The sequence below is a fragment of the Rhynchophorus ferrugineus genome, unplaced genomic scaffold (genome assembly GCF_030347505.1).
Source record: "Rhynchophorus ferrugineus isolate W39M unplaced genomic scaffold, kcgeb_rfMv2 rfM9, whole genome shotgun sequence".
Taxonomy (NCBI): Eukaryota; Metazoa; Arthropoda; class Insecta; order Coleoptera; family Curculionidae; genus Rhynchophorus; species Rhynchophorus ferrugineus.
Genome location: NW_027472588.1, coordinates 8641191 through 8653636, shown reverse-complemented (window position 1 = coordinate 8653636; position 12446 = coordinate 8641191). Strand labels below are relative to the sequence as shown.

The 12446-nt window shown below is 33.0% G+C and overlaps 1 protein-coding gene across 1 annotated transcript in view; it reads left to right on the top strand.

Moving 5' to 3' along the window:
* The window catches only part of LOC143202200 (popeye domain-containing protein 1-B), a 43452-nt gene that overhangs the window by 11121 nt on the left and 19885 nt on the right, over window positions 1–12446 (top strand). Inside the window, exon 3 of the mRNA XM_076413524.1 lies at window positions 11639–11777. Within this exon, the coding sequence (XP_076269639.1) occupies window positions 11639–11777 (139 nt within the window). The remainder of the gene's footprint in view (window positions 1–11638; window positions 11778–12446) is intronic.

Genomic DNA, 12446 nt, shown 5'->3' with positions numbered 1-12446 from the left:
AAATCGGTAATTCATAAGACGATTTTACAAATTTGGTCCAAGTTGCTTCTACTGAAAACACAATTGTACACAGTTAGTCGTGTTACATGTAATAGCAAAACTGATTACAGATTATTCTTTATATTAAATGCTCAAACTTACCAGCGTATCCGTAATCATATCAACACTAAAGTGTAATGTGTAGTGTAAAGTAAAGTGTAGATTAACAATAATAACATTGTCAAGGTCAACTGAAAAATCCCCGGCCTGACACATAGATGGCGCTACTAGAATTAAATCCATTAAATCCATATATTTTTAGTTGGTCCTAACCCTCAAAAGATGCGTGTATAAATTTGACAGCTGTCGGATCATTAGTTTGTGAATTATAGCATTTTGAGTGAAGCATAATGCTGAGTTTTCGGACACTGCACCGGGAAAATCAACCATCAAGTATTGGTATGCTAAGTTTAGACGTTTAGACACCCGAAAGAGGTTGCTACCGACGAAAGTATTTAAAAAATCCACAAAATTATTTTGAATGAACGTAAATTGAAAATAAATGAAATAGCAGACACTCTCAAATATCAACAGAACGTGTACATCATATTATTCACAAAAATTTTGATATGAGAAAGCATATCACTTTTTGCGTCAATATGTGATAATGGATGAAACATGGCTCCATCATTTCACTCTGAAATCCAATAGACAGTCATCCGAGTGGACTGCACACGATGAACCCGCTCCAAAGCGTGGGAAAACGCAACAATCGACTGGCAAGGTTATGGCGTCTGTATTTTGGGATGCGCATGGAATAATTTTCATTGACTACCTTGAAAAAGGACCATCAACAACATAGGGTTATTGGACCGTTTGAAGGACGAAATCGCCCAAAAACGGCCGCATTTGTAGAAAAAAAGTTCTGCTTGACCAAGACAATTCACCGTGTCACAAGTCAGTGAAAACGATAGCAAAAATCCATGAATTGGGCTTCGATTTGCTTCCTCATCCACCGCGTTCTCCAGATTTGGGCCCCAGCGATTATTTCCCCTTCTCAGATCTCAAAGGAATCTGGGAAGAAATTTTCGTCGAATGAAAAGGTGATCGGCGAAACTGAGGCCTATTTTGAAGCAAAGGGCAAATCGTACTACAAAAATGGTATCGGCAATTGACCTTTTATTGATTTATTTACTTCTTATCTTGTCCATTTTTGTGACTCTTCTGAGATATTTCATTTCTACTAGTTCTATATTGCTCTCTTGTTAATTTTCTTTGACAATACATATGTCTCGCAATCGAATATTAGAGATGATCTTAGTCGCTCTGTACACTTCCATTTTGGTTTCCCTTCAGTTTTTCTTGATGAAATACTTTTTGTAAACAAATTTCTTATTTATGGCCTAGTACAAATGCATGATTTTTCCAAATTTAATATTTGTTAATATATTTTAAAATATCTATTATATTCTGTGGCATACGCTTATTAAACATTAAAAGCCGTTCAGTAATCCCTTTAACAGGTATAGAGCCTAGATTAACTGAGAAAATTCCACTTTAATTGAGGATTATTGTTAGGATTATCTGATTTCAATGTAATAAATCAGAAATAAGAATACATAACAATATAAGAAAATATAGCTTATAACAAAGAAAGATCGTTCTACTTAATTGATATGATGATTGATTATTTACTTATTTATTTTTATGTTATATATATTATTATTGCAGGACAAACATATGAAATACCTTAAATACTTTATAATTTAAGTTCAGTTTTATATCTGCAAATGTAACTTAATGAAATAATATAACTATGCTAAATAATACTGAGTAAAAATAACTAAAATTTAACTTTAATCTGATTTAAAACGAACGTAAACAAAAATATCGTTCCGTTCATCTTTATAGGCTATAACAATAAAATGTAAACGAACCGACAGTTATAATTTGAATCCATTAGTTTTTTGACAAGGAGAAAATGGTATTTTAGCCATGCCTAAAATTCGGTTTCCTTTTCATTATCAGGAAATAACTAGCAAAATTATTATCTCGCTTTAACCGATTCTAAAATAGGAAAATTTAATGGCGCTTGTCACAACATTGAATGAATTTTCAATAGTGTTCATAAATTATGAAAACTATTTAGAGTTAAAATGGAGAGACAAATATTGTCATGGCTATTAAAGTAATTAAATGAAAAGTAGATTTAAAGTACATCTATATATCATTAGCATGGCTCTATTGCTGACAAACCCGTATAACTTTTAGACAAATAATGCCTGTTAAAATTGTATGTCATATCGACTATTAATTTAACTTATTAGAAGGTAAATAAAAAGTAAAATTACTATAATAAATGATGCAAAGTTTTTTAAATTTATACATATATTATTACTAGTTGTTGCCGACTAACTTGCATTAATTCTCTACAGTGACTTAAAATTTACTGCAGATACTTATCTAGGACACTGGTGTCTTTAAAGGTTAGTAGCACTTTTTAATGTTTTTCCCATATAGTCTTATTGCCATATACTTCAGTACACAATTTTACAAGATCACACTGTTCTCTTGACTCCTAGCTCGGTGTTGTCCAAGAGTTGGCAGCAATTCGGTGTTTACATGGAAGTGAAGTCTTTTCTCATATCTTGTTGTGAATCTCTTAATTTCCTCTACCACAGTTGATATCCAAACGTCTTGGTGTAAGTAACTATTCCTTTGTTATCTTGATGTATCCATAATATTCCTCAGAACTTCTGGCTGACGTTTTGTAATTACTAGAGATCTTCAGGACCAGAGCTCTGGTACTGTGACATACATCATCATAGCTGATAAAAATTTTTAAGCTAAATGTTGTGACTAGTATCAATCCCATGTTCAGCTAACCCTATGTCCATATCGAAAACATCTTTGATGTTCTTTTATCCATGTACCTAGCATATTCCTGGTTTCTCATATATATATATATATATATATATATATATATATATATATATATATATATATATATATCATGCAGAGGACGCATATTATAATTATCTGTACATGTTTGCTGGATGAAAGGTGAACGAATTCCTCATATATTTCTGTTGGGAACTCGACCTTTTGTCTGACGAATGCAGAGAGCAGCTTCGAGGAAACCAGGGATTAAGATTATAAAGAATGACATGAAAAATACGAAACTAATATTGTCCAAGGATAGAACAGCTAAGAGACATAATGTTGGCTAACAAAGGCTAAATCAAGACTAGATTGGTACGCATTTAATTCCCTAATGTTATTTTTTAAATATTTCGCGAAAATGCATATGAAAATAATATGAAAAAGTATATATTTTTTATTTAGAATAAGTAATACTTTCAAAAACACGTTATGCATGATACTCTTTTGTTCGGCATTTTATCGAATGGTAATTCGGTGTACACACGTACTTCGTTTCCAAACGCTTTTTCTAACATATTCAGGTAGATGTCGTGAGTTTCCTTGGCTTTTATATTTTTAGGTCTTTATATGCAAAACGCCCATTACAATGTGCTCCAAATTTAAAATCGTCCGATCCATATCTGGCCGTTATTCGCACGCTATTTTAACTGAAACTACAAATTTAGACATTCTTAGACGGATTAATTGATTTAATGAATATAAAGTCGTGTTTTTCTTCTAGATATAATTAGCGTGTCACCTTTTCCAATGCAGATATGTCGACATCAGTTCCCTAAAAATAGATTCTAATTAAACCTTTAATTGATGAGAATCGGTTTCCACAAAAATATTTTAGGAAAAACAAGAGAAAGTTGCCGATTCACTGATTACCGATTTTCGAAATGGTATTTAGAGATGTTTGGGCTTCGCTTATCTTCTGCAGATTGGGTATATTTGCAAATTCCTGAATACAAACGGTTCAAAAGTTTACAATGATTGTTTGAATTTATTTTTGAACAATTTGGTTCGGTAATTCACTAACAAAATTCATTTTAAACTCTAAAAAGGCGTACTAATAGCTTTTTGGTATAATTTCTATACAGTAGCTCATTTTGGAGCCGAGATGTCGTTTCTATATCACCTCTTGGATATCTATATTGAATACAAAATATGTCCTAAAAAATAAGTATTATCCAAAGTGATGAAATACTTACAAGATACAGGGGATACATAAAATAATATAAACAACATGCAATATAGTATATTACGTTGCATGTTGGCAACAGTATTTCTATATAAATAATATGACACACAACTATGTATTGATCAGTTTACGTGTCAATTTTTAGAGTGTATATTTTTATGTTTTTTTTAATGCATTTAATTATTACTAGCGGTAGCCGACTAACTAGTCTTAGTCTATGATGTATTAACGTTTATATATTAACATCGCTATTTTTTTATTAACTGCACTTCTAACTAAGTTTTGAATGTGTCCTGTTCTGGAATTATCCAAAAGTCTTGTGAATGGATTGGGATAAGACTGGAGTCTGTCCTCATGCTTCCTTGCAATTCTCTTAATTTTCTGGACGACGATGATTTCGTCCTTCAGACGGTCCAATAACGCTATGAAATAGTCGTTGTTGATGGTCCTTCCTTTTTCGAGGTAGTCAATGAAAATTATTCCATGCGCATCCCAAATACAGACGGCATAACCTTGCCAGCCGACTGTTGCGTTTTCCCACGCTTTGCAGCGACTTCATCGTGAGCACTCCACTGGGATGACTGTCGATTGGACATCGCGGTAAAATTATGGAGTCATGTTTCAACCATTGTCACATATCGACGCAAAAACTCGGGTTTATTACACTTGACAATCTTCAAACACTGCTCCGAATCATCAACTCATCGTTGTTTTTGGTAAAAAATTAGCACGCGCGACACCCACTTTGCGCAGAGCTTTCTCATATCCAAATATAGGTGAATGATATGATGTACACATTCAGTTGATATCTTTAGAGCGTTTGCTTTTTCATTCAATTTCAATTTACGGTCATTCAAAATCATTTTGTGGATTTTTTAAATGTTTTCGTCGGTAACAACCTCTTTTGGGCGTTCACTGCGTTCAACGTCTTCGGTGCTGATTTCACCATGTCTATACTTAGCATACCAATCCTTCATGGTTGATTTTCTTGGGGCAGTGTCCAGAAACTCGGCATCAAGCCAAGTTTTTGTTTTAACTGTATTTTTCCCTTCAAAAAGCTATTTTATCAAAACGTGAAATTCCTTTTTATCAATTTTTCTCACAATAACAAAAGTTGCTTCACTATATGTTGCTTCATAAAAAATGTTATAATTCACAAACTAATAATCCGACATCTGTCAAAACATACACGCATCTTTTGAGGGTTAGGGCTAACTAAAAAACAGGATTTAATTCTAGTAACGCCATCTATGTGTCAGGCCGGGGACTTTTCAATTGACCAGTTACATCTACAGTACTTCTGAGGACTTTACTCTAGACAGCCTATATTGTATTTATATTAGTTTTCGCGTAATATCTCCATAACTGAATTTTGCATGTCCATATAGGTTTTAATACTTGCTTGTATTATGTACCGATAATTGTGATTTTTTTCCAATTAACCAATATATTTTCCTATATGTTAACTCCAAATATTTCTTCTTTTGTATATATTCCTTCCAGCACTGTTGCTGTACACAGAATGGTAGTATTATTTACTATTATTGATGATTGTGCGATCTGATTATACGTGAACTGCACATGTACAGATTTAGTTTCTGTAATCTTTATTTCTCAAGTTTGGGCCCAATCGTTTACATTCTCAATATTGTCTCCAATAGACGGAATTGCAATGCCATCAGAAAATGTAGTCTTCGCACAGACAAAACAGTTCAGTTTTAGTTTGAATGAAAAATATCATCAACATCTGGCGAGCACATTCGCTAGACCTCATCAGAATTGAACCAAAATGGGCGATTTTAAAGCAGAGCCTAAGGTGTATATTATCATGTCCAACATCATTGAAACTAGCTGCGTGTTTAGTACAATTTTTTGATATAATAATGCGACGAAATACCGTTGGAAACTATTCAGACATTCTATGAATCTATTCCGCAAAGAATGGCAGCTGTTTTAGGAGCAAATGATGACTTAACGCGAACCTTAATAATAAATAGATATTCTATATAGGTCAGATATTAATATTATTGTATTATCCCCTGTACTTTAAATAATACATAGAGTGATATTGGAACGTTCTTTCATATATGGATTTTTGTAGACTTTTTGGAAGAAATTTAATGACTACGTTATACTGAATATCTCTATTTTGAAAAATTCACTCACACGTCAACTTTAAATTGCTTATACAAGGAAATATTAAAAGGTATTAAAATAGAGTTGTTTTATTTTAGCTTTTTATCTCTAATTGTATTAGCGAAACACAAAAGATTTCAAAATATGAAAATACTATATTATAAAAACCACAATTAACTATTTGCTTTCGTGTTTTCATCTATTTTCAAGGTATCTGTCCAAAGTCTCAAACCTATTTGACAACATTTGCTTATTTTTGGTGACAGGTTGCGTCTAACCACAACTGTTAACGTTGTTGAATATCGTAAAAAATGTGTAACCTCTTAATATTTCATTGAAAAGCAAAGTATACACATTGCAAAACCACAACAGATATTGTATAATGCCTGGTAAAACAGGGTGGTTATAACTACGATGAAATATCCATTGTATCCGGACATTTTAATTCTGAAAAAAGTTCATTTTTATTGTATAATTTAGATTGTAACATTTCAATTTTCTAAAAAATACTATAATTGGACGTGCTTGGTTCATTCTGATGCATATAAATTATGAAATGTGGAGGTGTTAAACGTTTTAATTGACTTTAAACAATTTTATTATAACAGAAATAGAAAAGGCATCTCGTTTAATGATACTTCTATTTAATCTCTAAGATACTGCCAAAATATTATACACTTGAACTCGACAAAATGACGTAGCAGATACGGTGTGTTGCCTATATTAACATTAAGACAAGAAAAAGAGGAAACATATTTTTATAATGAAACTGATCATATACATTAACTTCTCCGAAAAAAAAACTGAAACTATAAAATCTGGAGCACAGAAACAGTGGTGGTGGCAATCCGACTGATTCGTTTCCAAGCTTGAGAACTCGCATGGTTTTCCGCACTGACAAATTTATTACAATAGGCCACTGTATTTTTACTCCGTTTCATTCCCAGATTGCTGGGGGCTTTCCAAGACTGTTTCAGCGTGAACGTAATCGGAAAACAAAACGAACCTGGCTTCACGTGTCCGTGACAAACAATCTCTATCGGGAAAACTCGAAGGCAGCAACGTCATTTGGATGCATTTCAATCTGGGATAGCGATAGAATCTCTCGCCAATTTTTCTACTTATATCTATATAATTTAAGAAGTTTTCTATCTGATTATTAAAACGGTTTGATTATTAAAAAAACACACAATGGACGTAAATCAATCAAGAGCCTCTACTTAATAAGAAGTTTGTCAATAAAGCATGTTCAAATGATATTAAACAGCTATGTAGAAGACATTAACGAAATTTATTTGAAAGGGCGCTTCCGTAATAAACACGGAACAACAGAATAAATAGATAGATTAGGCAACCAAATTAACACAAACTTAAATTGTATAAAATATTGGTCCGCTGCATTTCTCGATATATCTCAAGCTTTCGACAAGGTGTGGCACACTGAACTGCATGTTAAATTGAAAAAGCTTTTGCCACATATGCACTTTCAACAACTGAAAGCATAGCATCAAAGCAAATTGGATAAAATCTAACCATGTGACATTCACCCTTTGTAGAAGAACTTCCTTCAGTAACAATGAATAATTATGAACTCCCGCAAGCAGACAACGCTAAATATCTGGGAATGCATTTTGATCGACGTTTAACATGGAAAAAAACATATAGTGACTAAAGTAAAACTCAAACAATTTCGGCTTGAACTAAACCAAATGTATTGGCTGGTGGGGAATACATCTAAATTATCCTTAGATAACAATGTTTAACAGTATAAGTCACTACTTAGGCCCATTTGGACCCGTGGCCTAAAAAATCGAACATAGCTATTCTTCAGAGGTTCCAGAATAATACGTTGCGAGTCATCGTCGATGTCTTATATTACGTCTCCAATAAACTAATTCATCACGATATCACTTAACGAGTGATTCCGAAGTGTTGGTGCAAAGTATTTTGAAAGACTGTTAGTGCATCCCAATGCACTCGCCAAATAGTTAAATGTGCGCTAGAATAAGATTTAGATTATAAGTTTGTACAACACTTACTGGGGCGATCTTCTACATGTCAATATAGTATATTTGTATATTATATTGTATAACGGAAATCATATAATAATCCTTATTGCCCAAGTTCTAAAAGATTAATAAAAAAAAATTCATTGTACAAGAGCATACCAACTTAATAACTAAGTCTAAAAAGTCCTGATGAGAAACTAACATAAGTTATTTGATATTAATATTTAGTTTATATCAAAATAATCAACTTCAAGTAACAGAATCACTGAGAGACATATACTATCACGAGAGCCAAGAGCATGACCGTACTAGTTAATGACATGGGACAATAGAGTACTATAATGCATAAAGATGTAATCAAAAAAGAAAAAAAATGGACCATGATAAGACTTGAATTTTGCGTGCTACTGAGAACATAAACAATTATACAGTTAAAACAAATTTTATGTAGCTTTTTCGAGCATTATTTTCCAATATATTGCAAGCTGTTTGGTCTGTGTAGGTATATGCTGTGCTTGCTAGTTAATCGATTACTGATAGTTCGGTAGATTATATTAATTACTTTGCGAAATACGAAAATAATTTATGATGTTAATGGAGTAATCAATAAGTATTCTGCCCGACATATAGATGGCATCATTGTGAATATACCCATAGTATTTCTAGATAATGTGAAGCATCAAACTAAACACGTTTTTATTATAATGTGTAAAGAAATAACTAAATTGAATAAAATATAATATAATTGATACATTACAATCCTTACTAGATAATTTTCTTAAGATTTTTGTTAGATGAAGTTAAACAATATTAATGTATTATTTTAATAATCTAATTACAAATATTAATTTGCATTGATGTCTATATATTAATCGGCTTAGTGAAAATTTTGCCTGCCTTTTTGAAGAAAAATGTGAAATTTGGCACGGTTAAAGCTTATATCTATTATTATTAGAATTTTTAGTTTTAAATGCTTAAGAAATTCAATCGCGGTGCTTCGAAAGACGTTTATAAAATCGTGGCAGGTAACGAATCATTGATATATTCGTATGAGCCCGAAATCAGCAGTCGACTGTATGCTGTCGACTGTTTTTGGTAAATTAACCAAATACAACAAAAGCTGTTCGCGCACGAAGCACTTCAAACAAAATGGTGGCCTCTTTCTTTGGAAAAACTGATCATATTACAACAGTGCCTCTAGAGGATCGTAGAACAGAAAATTCTGATTGGTACACAACCATTTGTTTGCCAGAAGTCTTCAGTGAAATAAGGAAAACAAACAAGAGACGTCGGATTGTTCTTCATCATGACAATGCGAACTCTCACACATCGGCTCAAACAAGAGACTATTTGAGCACTCAAAACATCGAATCGATGGGTTATCCGCCGTACAGCCCTGATTTAGCACCAAATAACTTCTTTTTGTTCCCATCCTTGAAGAATAAACGGTCAACGATTTTTATCGCTCGAAGAAGCTATTGAAGCGTTGAAAAATAGTGTTTTGAATATACATCATTCTTAAATTGGTCCTTTTACTCTATTATGAGACTGTGGTCGAATTTCGACCGCAGGCCGATAACTAGTACTTATAATTTTGTTAATTGATACTGTTAACATAATGGATTTCCAATAAAAATATAAATGATTCCTGAAAACCCTCGACGTTTAATGTTAAATCCTTTTCGGTTTCATCATAAATATCGATTCTACTATAACGTAGATGGGAACCATAAAACAATACAAAACGATGATATTCCGATTGTCTGTGAATGTTGTTCTGTCACGCGACTTAATTAAGAAAAAAATATGTCCGCGGGGGTTTTTATCGCACGGTCTGGCTAATGACACTAATGTGTGGACAATGAACTGGGAAAAATTAACGATGGTCGGTTTCGATCCTAGCTTCGGAAACAAACCAATCGTGAATATGTGTATATTTGTAAATGGACAAAGGAAAGAGTATTTTATTATCATCTATGTTAATTTTAAATATTAATATTTTACTAATTACATCTTTCATTAGATATGTTTAATACAATCTTCATTTTCAAATGTATTTATTACTACTTTTTTGATGTACTTGCATTAATAGACAATCAAGTTTAATACATCACTATCATCATCATCATACAAGCATTTCCAAAATTAAACTGCTTAAGCTAAAATTAAGAATAACACTTATACAGTACATAAGTTCTATGGATTGTTTCACTCAGTAACTTTATTTCATCTTTTAAAGTGAAATCTTGAATAACTTCGTAAATCCATTTAATTTCGGGGTCATCGTGTAGCTCTTCGTTGGTTGGACAGCGATGGATTACTAGTAGGTTTGATGTTTTGCAACCCCACATTTGCACCCCATAGGTACAAATTCGATTTATGATTGATCGATAACCCGATAGTACTACACTGTTTAACATGATTTTTCCAATTTAACATACCATCAAGATGGATGCCGAGGTATTTAGCTGATTCTGCTTGAGGAATCCGCCAAGTGTTACAATTAGGTTTTTGTTATTTCGCAGCAGCGCAAAATTAACATAGACAAATTTGAACCAATTAAGCTGTATTTTCCAGTTTTTAGTCCATTTGTAGATCTTGTTGACTGACACTTGTACTTTTTTTACAGGCTTACATAGATATACATCTTTTGTCATGCAACATGATAACTGTGTCATCTGCAAATGTTCCAAGAACCGTTTCTTTTATCGTTGTCCCAAGATACTACCTAGAACTATGCTAAAATCTAAACATTTCTTTCGACCACACGATATATCTTTCGAAAAGATTTGTTATTTTTGCTAGAGCTGCAATTTTCTCATTTAGTCCCAAATGCTGCACCCCGTCAAAAGCTTGTGAGACGTCCAGTTTCCTTCAAATTTCTTTTCAACAACTGCTCTTACCCGTAAGTCTTACTGCTTGGTCGATTGTTGAATGGTGATTTCGAAATCCGAATTGATATTTCTGGTATCTCTATAAATGGCTCAATAGGTTCTCGCAGCAGTTACTTTAAAAAATTTTAGATTGCAGATAGTAGCGAAACAGGCCTGTAAGATCTGACTTGTCCTGCCGGTTTTTCAGGTTTTTTAAGCATAATTATTTGGGCAACGGTAAAACATTGGAACAGCTAAACCGGAACATGCTTCAGCTTCAAACAGGCATTAAATATGTATGTCAATATAATGGTTGCATATAGCGGCAGCTTAATAAAGATCTTACGATATACATTAAGAAAAACCGAAATTACATATCTCTCAAATTTCAGAGAGATTTTTAAAAATACCAGCAAATTTTCATCTATTGTTAAGGGAAAAAGGAATATAAATGATTTTGTCGTCAACGAATCTTTGCATCAACATTTTGCTAATTGTGATTATTTTTATTTCAGGAACTATCGACGATTCCACGTGGTCGATGTGCAAAGAATGGACACCAGCGCAACACAGCCTTTTCCAGACCGCCAACTTCTTTTTCGCGGCCGCCTTTTTAGTTCCCGGTAGCTTCAAACAAAGTGTTCTATTAGTTAGGTAAGAGCAATCGATAACGGGCGTCACTATGCCGGTTTTTGCACCGGGTTAATTAAAATCCGTATCCCGCAGATCCGTCTGATTGATTTTTAGGGCTAGACCAAAACCAATAGGATATTATTTCGACGTAATAACATTCTATAAATAATATATAAAACGTAGTAAGAAAACTCTTCCATAAGTTCGTAGATTATTCTCATTTAAATATAAGAAATCTTTTAAATTTTCAAAAAGTAAATAAATTACCACAGGGTTAAATTTTCTTATTACAAACGATAATAATTTGTTGATAAAACAGAAGGTATTTTAATGTATTTGAATATAACAAATCAATTGAAAAGTCCCCGGCCTACCATAGTAAAACACATTTTTTGGCGAAATTATTATTTTATTCAACATAATTCCCTTCAAGGGTGATACACTGATTATAGCGACTCTCCCAATTTTCGATAACATTTTTGTAGTACGATTTGTCCTTTGTTTCAAAATAGGCCTCAGTTTTGGCGATCACCTCTTCATTCGACTAAAATGTCTACTCAGCGAGCATACTTTTGAGATCTGAGAACAGGAAATAGTGGCTCGCGGTCAGATCTGGAGAATACGATGGATGAGGAAGCAATTCGAAGTCCAATTCATGGATTTTTGCCATAGTTTTCACTGACTTGTGAA